The sequence below is a fragment of the Anabrus simplex genome, chromosome 1, assembly GCF_040414725.1.
Source record: "Anabrus simplex isolate iqAnaSimp1 chromosome 1, ASM4041472v1, whole genome shotgun sequence".
NCBI classification, from domain to species: domain Eukaryota; kingdom Metazoa; phylum Arthropoda; class Insecta; order Orthoptera; family Tettigoniidae; genus Anabrus; species Anabrus simplex.
The window spans coordinates 188,135,128-188,153,289 of NC_090265.1; the positions used below are offsets into that span (position 1 = coordinate 188,135,128).

Below are 18,162 nucleotides of genomic sequence, written 5' to 3' on the forward strand. Positions count from 1 at the left end.
AAGAACTGTTGAAACTCAGCAGAGAAAATATAAGATGTGTAGTGGGACTGTTGACAGGACAGCTTTGTGAAGGGAGCAGGTATATCTAAATGGGAATGAAGGAAAAACATGGTAGCAAAAGATCTTAGAGGTCGAGGCTAATTAGGAACTATAATATTTAGAGGCCCCATTAAGAAAAGAAGAATGAGAATAAGAAGAATGATGGGACTGTAGTTTGAAGTTGTTTAATTTATTAACCAGCTCTATGGAATTCTTTATAGATTTGTTCGCAGTGAACCTATAGTGTTGTCTAAGACATTTCTGTATGAACTGAGCCAATTTGTATAGGGGACTGGGTCTGTAATTTATTATGGGTCGAATGAGGACTCCAGCCTTGTGGATTTTGGGAAGTGCATTTGCTGTTGCTAAGGCCCGGATCCATATTTATTAATTTATGTTTCTCCTATTCGGTAAAGAGAAAAGACGCATTCTTTAATGTTTGTTTTAACTGATGTTAAAGTACTTGTGTTGGATCTTTCTTGGTCACTAAAAAGTTCTCATTATTTTAAAAGTTTTTTGTCTTTTGGACGTAATCGTCCCTATCATAATGACTGTCGCATTACCCTTATCGGCCGTTGTAATAATGAGTTCCTCGTCTTTAACCTTCTTTTTGAGCCCTAGAATATACTTTCTTTCCAAAAGGAAGTCCTTAGAACTACAGGCAGGGATTGCACTGTTATTTATAACAAAAGTTTTGCTTAACTTTCTTTTGAGATCTAATCTAACTTCATCTTGCACCTCATGTGGCAGTTTTTCGATTGCGACTTCCAATTCTATAACAAGCTTGAGGTCACTTTGGCCAGGTTAAAATTAGGCCAGTTGTGTTTGGGGCCTTTTGAGAGAATATGTTTTTCTTTCTCATTCAAGTTAGTCTTGGAAAGGTTGATTACTGGAGATTGAAAATGCCCGATTAAATCATTATTAGGAATCTGACTGGTTTTTAGGAGGGGTTTGCTTGATGCTGATTCTTTCTTTAGTATTTCAAGTTTTTTCTCCAATGTTATCTGTTTGGTAGAAAGCAAGCTATTTAGTTTATTTTGAACCAAGTCCTGAAAACGGTTCCATTGGGCCTTCGTAAGAAAAGCAGCAGCCTTGAGGTGAGTCTCATATAACTGTTTATGCAAAGAAGATTTTTTCTTATGAAGAAATTTTAATTCATTTTTTAACCAAAATCTGTTGGATTTTTGTTGAGCGCTACGCTGATGGGGAAGAACATGATTCATTCTAAATACACTTTTTAAAAAATTAGGGTTCAGATTATGTACAATACAATGTTTAATAAACTTTATATCTTTGCCTATTTTCCCTACCTTAATTCTTAAGCCCATATACTGGTGGGCTATTGACTTTGCCTGGTGGGCTTCTTCATTTAAATAATAAACTTCATTTTTATCCATATTGAACTCAGATTACATTTTAACGGCATTTTATTCTTCAGTTCATTCATATTTTCTTTTTCATTTTCAGGCCCCTATTGTCAACACACAATCAGATTCAACTTGCATCAGTATAACTCCACCTCCTAATCAAGAAATCTATTATAATGTGGCATCACCACAACACTGTTTTATGTACAATATGCACATAATTTTATTTGCATAGCCACTTACAGTGTTTTATAATTGACAATTCGTTGTTTTGAACAACAGTTTTAACATATGATTTTAATTGGACTTCATGCTTCATATCATGTTCACACCGCACCATTTTAACATTGAAGATTGACAAGACGCTATCACGCCGCGTCACAAGATACAAAGACTTTGCATTTACTTATTTTAATGTGTCCTTGCCTTATTTTTAATGTTATGTATTTGTATTTGTGACTGAAGATGTCCTGCAAGAGGACGAAACATGTTTCACGAGTGTAATTTAATGTAGTCTTTGTAAAGACAATTACAGTGTTGTAAAGGTGGAATTATAAAATCTAAATTTTCACAAGTTGAGTTTACAAAGCCTTTCCAAATTTTAGGGTCCACCTTATTCAATACTATACAATTTGTTGTGCAGGTGTAATTACAACATATTACGTTTATTCAGAACTAGTTTCGATGCTATACTGTGTCATCATCAGCTGAACAGAGTCATTGGAAAACTGGCAATCATATAAATATTATCAACATTAACATTGTGATGATGATGATGCTTGTTGTTTAAAGGGGCCTAACATCTAAGGTCATCGGCCCCAACATAACATTACCACAAATTAAAATCTTATAATATTAAAATTAATAAATATTTTAAAAGATATAGTGTTTGTCCTTCCTTTTTCAACAAGTCGAAGACTTGCGGGTCAGTTGTTCCAAATTATTAAAACCATATGCAATGAGGTTCATTATAATTACTGTAATTTTAAGGGAATTCAAATTGAAATTCACACACAAATTAACACACAAAGTTATTAAAATAGTTCTGTTCCAATGTCTCTGTTCAGCTGACGATGACGCACTATAACGTCGAAACTAGTTCTGAATAAACATAATATGTTGTAATTACATCTACACAACAAATTGTATAGTACTGAATAAGGAGGACCCTAAAACTTTCAAAAGCTTTGTAATCTCAGTTCAATATGGATAAAAATGAATATTATTTTAAATAACCCTTTATTATTATTATTATTATTATTATTATTATTATTATTATTATTATTATTATTATTATTATTATTATTATTATTCGGTTTCTACTTGTGTTATTACAACCGTACACACTACAGGTAGGTATTTTGACAAACGGTCATCAAACTTGATTGTAATAAACAACACTTCAAATAACAGAAAAGTGGCAGCGTGCATATTATAACAATCAACCAGATTGAGTAGTTGGTTCATGCAGTGCATCCAGCGCAGTGACGTCAGGCTTACTTGTGATTCTTTCGTTTATCAACCTGTGGAGTGGTACCCAGCACAACCAAATACATAGCTGAACACTGTCTAGTATACCCTTTGATTTTGAGGCAATTTGACTTTTTGTTTTGGTCTCCTTCAAGGGTATGCTAAATTAGGAAGACTTCACCATGAAGCAATCAACAATTGTACTAGTAGAATAGAGGGACTAATGATAGCTATAATCATACAGTATAAATGGCTACAAGACATTCAAGGATTCCAAAGCCCACCCACAAATCTCTCCCGAACGACATTTTTTAAAAGCAAATTACAAATATTGTATCTTTTAGTTATTGCACACCTAAAAATATGAATTATTATTCTACACAATATAAAACCAACAACATGCACGACTCATGAATAAAGCACACATTAATTTCTCACCAGTAGGCTTTGAGTTTGGCCGTCCACCATGAAGGGAAGTTGTGAACAGTTATTACAACCAAAATTACAGCTACTGATGCCTCCATATATTGACTGCTCATAAAAACCATTCCTAATCCAACAATCTGCAAGTGGAAAAATTGTTACAAAATAATAGACGCAAACATATAACAAATACATATAAGAATATTATTAAATATGAAAGCAGTGTATAACACACTAAAATATCTTATACAAACACATGTTCATCAAGGGCCAAGAAGAAATGGGTGTTAAAGAACTGCCATTGATAGGGAGGGAGCCCAACTATTTTAAAAGAACAGTGTGTGAAAATGCGTTCTTTTATATTTCCGTGTATTTATTCTATTAAGTTTTCCTTTCCATGTTCCTATCTCTTTACATACACCAGAATAATTTTCCAATACTCAAATAACAATAATATGAACTGCTGTGAGAGGCACCAAATAAACATAAAAAGAAAAAAAAATTGGCTTTAGAGAAAATAATTATATACAATTTATATTGATTACAATGATTTAAAGATGGAAAAGTTGGTATATAATTGATATGAGATGTTTACAATATCTTTAAAAGTACTATATGTGTCATACTTTCATAACCTGTGTACACTAGTTACTGTATGACCTTGCTGTTTATTCCACAACATACATAACAAGAAACATCTTAACAGAACCCAAGATGCTGCTACCACTTCCCATTCGGAAGACTAGTGCACAATAAGCCAACAGTAAAGTATTCTCAAACTCAAACCATCATTAGAGAAGTCTCCCTAGTGAACGGACTAAGATCTTCTTCAGAAAGTTCTCTGCGAAACTTAAAGAATTTCCCCTTGTTTTCTTGACACAGAAAAAGCCTAAATTATTATCATGTCTAGATAGATTTTGCGGTTCTAAGTCAGTGAAAAAGCTAGTGGCTTTTACGTCGCACCGACACAGATAGGTCTTATGGCGATGAAGGGATAAGAAATACCTAGGAGTTGGAAGGAAGTGGTCGTGGCCTTAATTAAGGTGCAGCCCCAGCATTTGCCTGGTATGAAAATGGGAAACCGTGGAAAACCATCTTCAGGACTGCCGACAGTGGGATTCAAATCCACTATCTCCCGGACGCAAGCTCACAGCCGCGCGCCCCTACCGCATGGCCAACTCGCCTGGTAGTGGAAAAGCTATTGACAAGTGTTTAATATCTTATATTACAAATTTAATATATTTTCACTTTTTAGATAATATTATGGTTTTTATTATTCTTGTGGATACTTTTTTTTTTCCAATGATTCTTTCTGGCAATCTGGGTACGTGTATGATGTTCTTGAACACAATGTAACACAAATTGCTTTTGCTCCTTGTCTACAGTTAGTAGTCCATGAAAATCTTGCATTTTAATTAATACCCCTTTCAGCACAGTCATTCACAGCCTTCAAATCCGTAACTATTACTTGAGCTTCTAAATATGAAGTGGGCCGATGATCTTCGATGTTAGGCGCCTATAAACAACATGCACAAATGTGAAGTGTTATTCATCCATGCCGAAGGACATTCTTGTATAAAAATAGTATCTTTCTTCTGGCAAGAGAACAGATCTCTACTTTTGGTTGACACAAAGTCATCTATTGTTTTCACTGAAATGAAGATAAGATTGAATGATGTGTATTAACAAATTAAAAATTAAAGAATGATAATCCAGATAAAATTAAACTTACCATATAATTGTCCATCCAATTCTCCACAAAGAGAAACATATCTCTCTCCATGTGTAGATTCTCTCTGGCTAAATTTGCTATCGTTTTGATTTGTATGCCTATTCATCATCAAAGAGTGATAGGACACAGAATTCTTCTGTTAAATACCACATATAGTGATTAAATTTCTTTAGAGGTGATTTCCTTTCATATGGTTTTAGAACTTTTAAGAAGCAGAGTTTATGATAAAGAGCTTTAACAGCTGCACTGCACTGAAACCACAGTTTGACATAATCAGTTACAATGAACAGAGAGATATCTCTTAAGGCATTTTCATTTACACTGGATAGTTTAAGTTGTGACCTAGAAGAAAAATTTTTAAACAATAAATAGCTCTTGCCATCCATCGAGCTTGATGCATCATCGCAGGACATATTTTTAGTTTTTTCCAGAGTGTCCTATCAAAAACATTTGAGAGAGTTCTACGAATTCACAATAATCACCTTTCAGTGCTGGTTTATGTAATCCACTTTTATAAAAGTCTAATATCTTTTAAATTTCTGACTCACTAAAAAACAATTCCACATTCTCTTTGTCACTTTGAAAATTAATGGCATTAACACTTTCCCAGTTTTCCCTAAAATGTTTAAAAAGTGGTATGTCAGGACTGCTTGTTACATCACGTACTTTACATTCAAATACACATCGTAAAATAAGTTCATATATATGACAACGGCACAGAAAGAACAATTCCCTTGTCTAATTTTCGTTCAGGTAAGACACATGCTCCATTAAAACGTATGATTAAAAATTCTGACAGCGGTGGTAATTCGTTTCCTGTCTATATTCGTGTTCTGGTATTATGGTTATCTGTAATGGATGAATATGTTATGAGTGATGGATTATGGACTGAAGGAATGCCTGAAGACGTGTGTGAATTAGAAAATGTACTTACTGCTGTTGTTGTGTTTCGGAACTCGCTGCGTACTGCTGCGGGTTCGTCTTGGGCTTATGCCAGCTGTGATGAGGGGTGTGGACGGAGGGGTAGGGGGATTGGTTGTTATGGGGTTGGGAGTGTCGCTTAGTGGTTTTGTGGCACGTGTTGTGCTCTGTTTATTGATTGTTTTGAGGTAGTAGTTTTTTAGGGTGGGAATGACTTTGTTAAAGATAATATTGGTTTTTTCTGTAATATCATTCATATTGAAATTGGGATTAGCGTAAAACTCTTCTGTTATATTGAGCAGGGGCCTTTGGGATTTATGTTTAATATTTTCATATTATTTTCGATGTTCATGAAGCTGTGTTTATATTCTTCAATGTGTTGGCCTATTCCTGAGAAGTGGTTATGCCTTATTGCGTTTAGATGTTCATTATACCGGATTATGAAATTTCTGCCTGTACGTCCAATGTAACTTGTTTTGCAATTATTACACTTGATGCAGTTAACTCCTGATTGGTTATATTTGTTATTGTTGTTAACAGTTCTAACAATGTGTACGATATTGGAGCTATTGTGCATGGTTTTAAATGCTATTCTTAGGTTGTACTTTTTAAAAACGTTAGTTATGGGGTATATGTCCTAATGGGTGGGTAGGAGATAGGGATCTGCGCTCAGATGGCCTTCATTTAAACCACAGTGGTACATATAAGTTAGGAAATTTGTTTAGAAGGGTAATAGGGAGGTACATTCAGGGAAACGGGATGGCCTAGGGAGCGGTGATAAGGGAACAGGGAACTGGAAATCAAGTAGGGATGACATAAAATTGTTAGTGTTGAACTGTAGAAGTATTGTAAAGAAAGGAATAGAATTAAGTAATTTAATAGATATATATTTACCAGATATTGTAATAGGAGTTGAATCATGGCTGAGAAATGATATAATGGATGCAGAAATTTTCTCACGGCACTGGAGTGTGTATCGTAGAGATAGGATAGGAATGGTGCGAGGGGGAGTGTTCATTCTGGTGAAAGAAGAATTTGTAAGCTACGAAAAAGTTAAAGATGAGACACATGAAATTCTAGGTGTAAGGCTCATTTCTAAAGATAACAGGCAACTTGATACATTTGGAGTGTACAGATCGGGAAAGGGTAGCACTGACGCGGATTTGGAATTATTTGATAGGATAGTCAGCTATGTGGGAAACGACATGGAAAGAAATGTGATTGTAGCGGGAGATCTGAATTTGCCAGATGTAAATTGGGAAGGAAATGCAAACGACAGGAAGCATGACCAACAAATGGCAAAGAAGTTAATATGGGAAGGACAGCTGATTCAGAAAGCGATGGAACCAACCAGAGGGAAAAATATCCTGGATGTGGTGCTGATAAAACCAGATGAGCTCTATAGGGAAACTGAAGTAATAGATGGTATTAGTGACCATGAAGCTGTTTTTGTGGTAGTTAAAAATAAATGTGATAGAAAGGAAGGTCTTAAAAGTAGGACTGTTAGGCAGTACCATATGGCTGATAAAGCAGGCATGAGGCAGTTTCTAAAAAGTAACTATGATCGGTGGAAAACAGTAAATAAAAATGTAAACAGACTCTGGGATGGGTTTAAAGAAATTGTTGAGGAATGCGAAAACAGGTTTGTACCTTTAAGGGTGGTAAGGAATGGTAAAGATCCACCTTATTATAATAGAGAAATAGAGAGACTAAGAAGGAGGTGCAGACTGGAAAGAAATAGAGTTAGAAATGGCTGTGGAAGTAAGGAGAAATTGAAGGAACTTACTAGAAAATTGAATCTAGCATTGAAGGCAGCTAAGGATAACATGATGGCAAGCATAATTGGCAGTCATACAAATTTTAGTGAAAAATGGAAGGGTATGTATAGGTATTTTAAGGCAGAAACAGGTTCCAAGAAGGACATTCCAGGAATAATGAACAAGGGGAGTGTGTATGTCAATCAATCAATCAATCAATCAATCAATCAATCAATCAATCAATCAATCAATCAATCAATCAATCAATCAATCAATCAATCAATCAATCAATCAATCAATCAATTAATACTGATCTGCATTTAGGGCAGTCGCCCAGGTGGCAGATTCCCTATCTGTTGCTTTCCTAGCCTTTTCCTAAATGATTTCAAAGAAATTGGAAATTTATTGAACATCTCCCTTGGTTATTCCAATCCCTAACTCCCCTTCCTATAAATGAATATTTGCCCCATTTTGTCCTCTTGAATTCCAACTTTATCTTCATATTGTGATCTTTCCTACTTTTATAAACGCCACTCAAACTTATTCGTCTACTAATGTCATTCCACGCCATCTCTCCGCTGACAGCTCGGAACATACCACTTAATTGAAATAATAACATTAAGTTATTTATTAGACCACCTAATCAATACAAAATCGTCTTGGATGATTTACATAGATTTGTTAGCTAATAGTGGTACAAGTTTCGCCTTCCCTGAGGGCATCATCAGCCATAGTCTTAACCTTAAATTAAAAATAAGCGTCTAAATAACATGTAGTAATGAAATGAATTTTAAAATCTTGAAGAGATTTGAAGTAAAATAACATTAAAAATAACAATGATGGTTTGAAAATACAGCTTCTCTACCAGATACGCCGAGCATTACAATGCCCAAAAGACACAACAAATTCTCCGCAATGGCCAACCACATGAGGGACACAGGGCATAAATTCACCACAATAGAACAAGACCTCCATATCCTAAAAAGAGTCGATAAAAGCAAACTCATGACAGAATATGAAAACTTATTTATTTTCCTCGACCAACATTTTAATAAAGATAAGAATCTAAATGACACTATTGATATAAAAAAAGCCCCTTGTATGAACAGATTCTTATTTTATTACGAGAATCAACTTCCCTCACCAACATATTCTTAAAAATCTTCAACCTCACATCAATTAGAGTTCCCACCTCCCCTACAGCTAATATACACCCCTCCCTTCCCCCCGCTGCTAGTACCTCTAATTCAAATACTACCAATAAACCCATAGCCACACCCACCGTAACATCGCTCCCTCCAATAGCCTTACACCGTTACAACACGCGCAGTAATACACTCCCTTCCCTCCCACCAACAGCAGCCCCCCTCCAATAGTTACGTCAACGCAAACAGATCCCCCTCCAGCACAAACCTTCAGTTATAACACACGTAGCAAGAAGTCTACTGATGCAAATACTTCTAACTCATAATGTTACAAGCTATCTTTGTCACCGTCAAATGGTAAGTGCACACGATTCTACTTCAATATTTTCAAATATCTTTTCACACAATTAACTCTACGTTTCTTGCTTCCTTTTACAGATTCCACTTTTATATACCTTTTCAACTAGAATATCTACAAACTCACAATTTACAACATTTGAACATCACTTCAAATTTTGAGATGGTTCATAGTGATCCTATTTGAAACTGTTCTTCAACTTCTATTCACCAACTTCATATCCTCAACGTGTTCTACAACTTCACCATATGCATCTGACTTTCGTCTTTTATCTTCAAGATCATGATTAACTCCGGATCTCTCGACTAACTTTGACTTTTATTCTCTCTTCTTTACTTTGATTATATACGATTTTTCGCCATCGTCTAATTATAACCGCCAGACTATCAACTTTACTTTTATGCAATCTTACTACTTGTTGTATAACAATCTGTTGTTTTATCCATTGTACTTATTTTAGCAGCCATCTAATGTTAATTTTGTCAATACTTCCACTATTATATCTCATCACATTGTATTTTCAAACCATCATTGTTATTTTTACTTCAAATCTCTTCAAGATTTTAAAATTCATTTCATTACTACATGCTATTTAGACGCTTATTTTTAATTTAAGGTTAAGACTATGGCTGATGATGCCTTCAGGGAAGGCGAAACATGTACCACTATTAGCTAACAAATCTATGTAAATCATCCAAGACGTTTTTTGTATTGATTAGGTGGTCTAATAAATAACTTAATGTTATTATTTCAATCAAATATCATCAATACGGACCAAAAATGATATTTATTACATGTAACATACCACTTAGTCGAGCAGCTCTTCTTATTTCTCTCAATTCTCCCCAACCCAAACTTAGCAACATTTTGTAACGCTACTCTTTTGTCGGAAATCACCCAGAACAAATCGAGCTGCTTTTCTTTGGATTTTTTCCAGTTCTTGAATCAGGTAATCCTGGTGAGGGTCCCATACACTGGAACCATGCTCTAGTTGGGGTCTTACCAGAGACTTATATGCACTCTCCTTTACATCCTTACTACAACCCCTAAACACCCTCATAACCATGTGCAGAGATCTGTACCCTTTATTTACAATCCCATTTATGTGATTACCCCAATGAAGATCTTTCCTTATATTAACACCTAGATACTTACAATGATCCCCAAAAGGAACTTTCACCCCATCAACACAGTAATTAAAACTGAGAGGACTTTTCCTATTTGTGAAACTCACAACCTGACTTTTAACCCCGTTTATCAACATACCATTGCCTGCTGTCCATCTCACAACATTTTCGAGGTCACGTTGCAGTTGCTCACAATCTTGTAACTTAATTATCACTCTATAGAGAATAACATCATCCGCAAAAAGCCTTATCTCCGATTCCACTCCTTTACTCATATCATTTATATATATAAGAAAACATAATGGTCCGATAATACTGCCTTGAGGAATTCCCCTCTTAATTATTACAGGGTCAGATAAAGCTTCACCTACTCTAATTCTCTGAGATCTATTTTCTAGAAATATAACAACCCATTCAGTCACTCTTTTGTCTAGTCCAATTGCACTCATTTTTGCCAGTAGTCTCCCATGATCCACCCTATCAAATGCTTTAGACAGGTCAATCGCGATACAGTCCATTTGACCTCCAGAATCCAAGATATCTGCTATATCTTGCTGGAATCCTACAAGTTGAGCTTCAGTGGAATAATCTTTCCTAAAACCGAATTGCCTTCTATCGAACCAGTTATTAATTTCACAAACATGTCTAATATAATCAGAAAGAATGCCTTCCCAAAGCTTACATACAATGCATGTCAAACTTACTGGCCTCTAATTTTCAGCTTTATGTCTATCACCCTTTCCTTTATACACAGGGGCTACTATAGCAACTCTCCAGTCATCTGGTATAGCTCCTCCGACCAAACAATAATCAAATAAGTACTTCAGATATGGTACTATATCCCAACCCATTGTCTTTAGTATATCCCCAGAAATCTGATCAATTCCAGCCGCTTTTCTAGTTTTCAACTTTTGTATCTTATTGTAAATGTCATTGTTATCATATGTAAATGTTATTACTTCTTTGGCCTTAGTCTCCTCCCCTATCTCGACATTATCCTTGAATACCAATATAAATGGTCCGTTATTGGACATTTATATTGGTATTATAAATTTACTCATTCAGGACAAATGGAATCAACATCTATATCATTATCCTTGAAACCAACAATCTTTACATACTGCTGACTGAATACTTCTGCCTTTTGAAAATCCTCACATACACACTCCCCTTGTTCATTAATTATTCCTGGAATGTCCTTCTTGGAACCTGTTTCTGCCTTAATATACCTATACATACCCTTCCATTTTTCACTAAAATTCGTATGACTGCCAATTATGCTTGCCATCATGTTATCCTTAGCTGCCTTCAATGCTAGATTCAATTTTCTAGTATGTTCCTTCAATTTCTCCTTACTTCCACAGCCATTTATTTCTAACTCTATTTCTTCCTAGTCTGCACCTCCTTCTTAGTCTCTTTATTTCTCTATTATAATAAGGTGGGTCTTTACCATTCCTTACCACCCTTAATGGTACAAACCTGTTTTCGCATTCCTCAACAATTTCTTTAAACCCATCCCAGAGTCTGTTTACATTTTTATTTACTGTTTTCCACCGATCATAGTTACTTTTTAGAAACTGCCTCATGCCTGCTTTATCAGCCATATGGTTACTGCCTAACAGTCCTACTTTTAAGACCTTCCTTTCTATCACATTTATTTTTAACTACCACAGAAACAGCTTCATGATCAATAATACCATCTATTACTTCAGTTTCCCTATACAGCTCATATGGTTTTATCAGCACGACATCCAGTATATTTTTCCCTCTGGTTGGCTCCATCACTTTCTGAATCAGCTGTCCTTCCCATATTAACTTCTTTGCCATTTGTTGGTCATGCTTCCTGTCGTTTGCATTTCCTTCCCAATTGACATCTGGCAAATTCAGATCTCCCGCTACAATCACATTTCTTTCCATGTCGTTTCCCACATAGCTGACTATCCTATCAAATAATTCCGAATCCACGTCAGTGCTACCCTTTCCCGATCTGTACACTCCAAATATATCAAGTTGCCTATTATCTTTAGAAATGAGCCTTACACCTAGAATTTCATGTGTCTCATCTTTAACTTTTTCGTAGCTTACAAATTCTTCTTTCACCAGAATGAACACTCCCCCTCCCACCCTTCCTATCCTATCTCTACGATACACAATCCAGTGCCGTGAGAAAATTTCTGCTTCCATTATATCATTTCTCAGCCATGATTCAACTCCTATTACAATATATAGATATATATCTATTAAATTACTTAATTCTATTCCTTTCCTTACAATACTTCTACAGTTCAACACTAACAATTTTATGTCATCCCTACTTGATTTCCAGTTCCCTGTTCCCTTATCACCGCTCCCTAGGCCATCCCGTTTCCCTGAATGTACCTCCCTATTACCTTTCATAGCCCCTGTGTATAAAGGAAAGGGTGATAGACATAAAGCTGAAAATTACAGGCCAGTAAGTTTGACATGCATTGTATGTAAGCTTTGGGAAGGCATTCTTTCTGATTATATTAGACATGTAAGATCTTCAAAAGGCAGAAGTATTCAGTCAGCAGTATGTAAAGATTGTTGGTTTCAAGGATAATGTCGAGATACAGGAGGAGACTAAGGCCAAAGAAGTAATAAAATTTACATATGATAACAATGACATTTACAATAAGATACAAAAGTTGAAAACTAGAAAAGCGGCTGGAATTGATCAGATTTCTGGGGATATACTAAAGACAATGGGTTGGGATATAGTACCATATCTGAAGTACTTATTTGATTATTGTTTGGTCGGAGGAGCTATAAAAGATGAATGGAGAGTTGCTATAGTAGCCCCTGTGTATAAAGGAAAGGGTGATAGACATAAAGCTGAACATTAGAGGCCAGTAAGTTTGACATGCATTGTATGTAAGCTTTGGGAAGGCATTCTTTCTGATTATATTAGACATGTTTGTGAAATTAATAACTGGTTCGATAGAAGGCGATTCGGTTTTAGGAAAGATTATTCCACTGAAGCTCAACTTGTAGGATTCCAGCAAGATACAGAAGATATCTTGGATTCTGGAGGTCAAATGGACTGTATCGTGATTGACCTGTCTAAAGCATTTGATAGGGTGGATCATGGGAGACTACTGGCAAAAATGAGTGCAATTGGACTAGACAAAAGAGTGACTGAATGGGTTGCTATATTTCTAGAAAATAGATCTCAGAGAGTTAGAGTAGGTGAAGTTTTGTCTGACCCTGTAATAGTTGAGAGGGGAGTTCCTCAGGGCAGTGTTATCGGACCTTTATGTTCTCTTATATATATAAATGATATGAGTAAAGGAGTGGAATCGGAGGTAAGGCTTTTTGCGGATCATGTTATTCTCTATAGAGTGATAAATAAGTTACAAGATTGTGAGCAACTGCAACGTGACCTCGAAAATATTGTGAGATGGACAGCAGGCAATGGTATGTTGATAAACGGGGTTAAAAGTCAGGTTGTGAGTTTCACAAATAGGAAAAGTCCTCTCAGTTTTAATTACTGTGTTGATGGGGTGAAAGTTCCTTTTGGGGATCATTGTAAGTATCTAGGTGTTAATATAAGGAAAGATCTTCATTGGGGAAATCACATAAATGGAATTGTAAATAAAGGGTACAGATCTCTGCACATGGTTATGAGGGTGTTTAGGGGTTGTAGTAAGGATGTAAAGGAGAGGGCATATAAGTCTCTGGTAAGACCCCAACTAGAGCATGGTTCCAGTGTATGGGACTCTCACCAGGATTACCTGATTCAAGAACTGGAAAAAATCCAAAGAAAAGCAGCTCGATTTGTTCTGGGTGTTTTCCGACAAAAGAGTAGCGTTACAAAAATGTTGCAATGTTTGGGTTGGAAAGAATTGAGAGAAAGAAGAAGAGCTGCTCGACTCAGTGGTATGTTCCGAGCTGTCAGCGGAGAGATGGCGTGGAATGACATTAGTATATCAATAATAATAATAATAATAATAATAATATAAAAGAATTTATTGGACTCCAACCTATTCAATACATTGGGTGGTATGAATAAAACCTGAGTTCTTGCTCAAATTATATACTCATGAGCATGAGCATTTAGTAGGAGTATATTCTCAGCCCAAGTAGTATGTACTCCATTTGGTAAGAATAAAAAGGTTCTCCTCTGATGGAGCAGATACTCAAGAGCACCGCCATGCAGATCATTCGAAATCGAGTAGATGCTCGTGTTCTGCGTGATCGTCAACTGTTCGCTCTTTCCTTCGCTACATAACCTCAACTGCGTATACCGTACACATACACATAAACAAACCGTGCTCGTGAAGTATTCTCCGTGTGTTTAGTGTAGCGTGTATTTTTCCTCGCTATGGAAACTGTTTCTCCATTAACTTTCGCCAGTATTTTGCGGGAACATGCTGTACTTTTTAGCAAATCTCAATTGCCGGCGGTTCGGAAGGAAAAATCCGAATCGTTGGAAGCAGTTCAGAAAAAGCTGCAAGCCATGTGCGGCAAGAACTTGGAGACGACCACCATAACGAAGAAGATTAATAATATGAAAATGCGAGTTAAGCAGAAGTGTGATATTAATAAAACGGGAAACAAAAAGATCGTTCTCAAGGACTGGGAGAAGATTATTTACGAACTGCTGGAAGGGGATACCAATCCAACAGTGACAAGAGTTCCAGGTATGTCCTCAAATTATATTCGCGATTTATTTTCTTGAACGGGTTTATAAAGGTTGTAGAGGTATTTTGTGTACCAACAGTCCGGATTTTAAGGATACGATATTTCTATTCATTGTTACTTTAGGCCAATATGAACTTCACCCAGGCCTTTGGTTCACTGTACCCGGGTTTGAATCCTGGGATGTTAGCTGCATTTTATTCATTAATTGAATGTGAGGAAACTATATACAACTCTAAATTATATAGGTGACTTAAAACGAATTTTCATTTTTTCTTAGGAGCAACTGTGGTTGGAGTAGATCTGGATGTATGGCAGGAAGTAGAACCAGACAACCTTCCTCCACCTATAGTGGAAGTAGTAGTAGTAGAGGAAGGGGAAGAAGGAGGCATCCCTAAAGAAGTCGTGAACTCCCCACCTATATCCACCCCTAAAAGGAAACGAAGTATTTTCGAGGAATACGAGACGGAAGAGACAAGAAATTTCACTAACGTTGAACTTCAGCGCTTGGTGCTACTAAAACAATTAAGAGTGTTGGACTTGAAGGAAAAAAAGTTGAAATCTCAAATTGTGGAATAACAAACTTGTATTGTTTTTTTTTAAAATATAACTTGTTTTGCTTACATGTTTGATATTTGGTAGTGAACAATAAGCAAGAGTGACACTGGTACTTGCTGCAACTCAAACACCTTGATATATTATCTCTGCCAATTCATTTCGCCTAGCTTCACCATTCCACCTGATATTTGCAGCAGCTGCCATGTCATCCTCATTTCCATCTTCTAACCTTACATTGCCACCTAATGGTTGTAGTTCAGGGTCCTCATCCTGTAAGTACTTGGCAATATTGTGCAACACACAGCAACAAATGATCAGTTTTGGCACTTTATTTAAAGATAGGCGTACTTTGTGCTGAAGAATTGGGAAACGTTGTTTTAGTTGCCCAAAACATCGTTCGATCACAACTCTTTCTTTGGTAATGCACCTGTTATAGGCAATTTCTTGAGGTGTTTGTGGATTTCTGAACGGTGTCATAAGCCAAGGTGCAATACCATAGCCACTATCCGCTAACAGTAAAGCATTTACCCTATTCAGACTTACTGTTGTCTGGACAGCTGAATTTCTCCAGACTCGAGAATCATGCACAGATCCAGGCCATGATGCATCGACACTGGTAAAAACTTCCTTGGCATTGCACGTTGCCTGTACAGTAATACTTGTATAACCTTTCCTGTTTACATATTCATCACCATAATGTGTAGGCTTATTAATTCCAACATGAGTGCAGTCAAGAGCACCTACCGCTGCTGGAAAGTAGTACTTTTCCTGCCACTCTTGTTTCGCAACTTCAAATTCCATATCTGTTTAAGGAAATTTTATCCACACTGCAGCTTTAGCCATGATGCGGTCCATAACCTCAACAAGATTTTTAGACACAGTTGTTTGGTGGATTCCAAGATCTTCTCCTATGCCACACTGGAATCCTGGGTCACCTACCAATCTTAAAAATGCTTTTAATTTTACTATGTTTTTAACAGCACCACCTCTTGTTTCCAGTTTCTCCGGTCCAAATAAGTATAGGTTTAACCAGTCCACATTAACTTTGGAAAAACGATATAGACTTTTAAAATTATTAGAGTCCACATGTTCACTTCTCTCCTTGTAAATTTTTCCACGAGGCACCACATTATTAATAAACTCAGCCATGTTATTTCTCCTCAGAAGCTAAAAATTGGCATATACTCAAGCTTGAGACAACTATCAGCCATACTCAAAACAAAGTGAGTATATACTCATCAATCTGAGAAGGTACTCCCTTTTATTCATAGCACATATGAGAAACTACTCTCAGACTCTTAGGAAGATGAGTATATACTACACCATCTCCATAACATGAGTATATACTCAGCTAGTGAGTACATTCTCAAGAACTTTATTCTTATGAAGTGGAGTATATACTCAGAAAAGTTGAGTACATACTATATTCTCATTTTTATTCATACCACCCATTACTGGATGTTAACATTTTTAGTTAAACATATGTATTGAATAGGTTGGAGTCCAATAAATTCTTTTATATTATTATTATTATTATTATTATTATTGAGATTCTTTCAATACGGAAAATAAAATGATTTTCATTACTTGCAATGACATTAGTAGACGAATAAGTTTGAATGGCGTTTATAAAAGTAGGAAAGATCACAATATGAAGATAAAGTTGGAATTCAAGACGACAAACTGGGGCAAATATTCATTTATAGGAAGGGGAGTTAGGGACTGGAATAACTTACCAAGGGAGATGTTCAATAAATTTCCAATTTTTTGAAATCATTTAGGAAAAGGCTAGGAAAGCAACAGATAGGGAATCTGCCACCTGGGCGACTGCCCTAAATGCAGATCAGTATTGATTGATTGAGTATTGATTGATGTGTGCATTGTTGAAAGTGAATGATATGTAATCTGCCTTGGGTTTGTCTAATTTTGTTAATTTGGTTTTGGGTTGAGATTCAATTTTGTGTATAATTTTACTGACCATTTCTTTACTGTTACCCATTGTGTTTGGCTATGTCGTAGATGAGTTGTAGTTCATTATTAAGTCTTCTTTTGTTAATGGTATATTGAGGGCTCTATGTATCATGCTAAAATAAACTGCTCTTTTATGTACGTTGGGATGGATGGAGTCTGTTTTTATGGTGTTTGAAGTGTGTGTGGGTTTTCTGTAGATTTTGTAGGATTAGATGGTTTTCATGTCTGGTTATTGTTAGGTCCAAGTAGTTTAAGGAGCGGTTGTTTTAGATTTCTTTGGTGAATTTTATATGGGGGTACAAAGTATTAAGTTTGTCTAATATGATGTTTTCATCAGTGGATCTGTTATTGATGATGACTGAAAATATTGTCAACAAACCTACATCAGAAGAATATGTTAGAATATGTTATCTATTTTATTGATTGATGTGTGTTCTAGGTGGTCTATTGTACCATTTCATTGCCCTGATTACTTAAAACTGAGTGTTAAAGTCGTCATTTGCCGTAAACAACGCTAAAAGTCTCGTATATCAAGCGGCAGAAACACGAGTTAAAAGATACAGACGAATAAAATCAAAGTGGCCGTAAATGCGAGGTAAAAGATACAGACGAGCGAAATCAAAGTGGCCGTGACT

At 36.0% G+C, this 18,162-nt stretch overlaps 2 protein-coding genes across 2 annotated transcripts in view; one reads left to right on the forward strand and one right to left on the reverse strand.

Moving 5' to 3' along the window:
- Positions 1-18,162, reverse strand: part of Nemp (Nuclear envelope integral membrane protein) — a 163,404-nt gene that overhangs the window by 75,666 nt on the left and 69,576 nt on the right. The window contains exon 6 of the mRNA XM_067158098.2: positions 3,315-3,439. Coding sequence (XP_067014199.1) covers positions 3,315-3,439 — 125 coding nt within the window. The remainder of the gene's footprint in view (positions 1-3,314; positions 3,440-18,162) is intronic.
- Positions 14,435-15,577, forward strand: LOC137497005 (uncharacterized). The gene is made up of 2 exons (XM_068225349.1): positions 14,435-15,000; positions 15,279-15,577. The coding sequence occupies exons 1-2, from the start codon at positions 14,682-14,684 to the stop codon at positions 15,575-15,577; spliced, it is 618 nt and encodes a 205-aa protein (XP_068081450.1). The 5' UTR covers positions 14,435-14,681.

Excerpts from the sequence above, each read along its gene's own strand:
- LOC137497005 (XM_068225349.1), top strand. The coding sequence starts at position 14,682 with ATGGAAACTGTTTCTCCATTAACTTTCGCCAGTATTTTGCGGGAACAT. Across the intron at positions 15,001-15,278 it reads AACAGTGACAAGAGTTCCAG|GAGCAACTGTGGTTGGAGTA; the intron begins GTATGTCCTCAA and ends ATTTTTTCTTAG.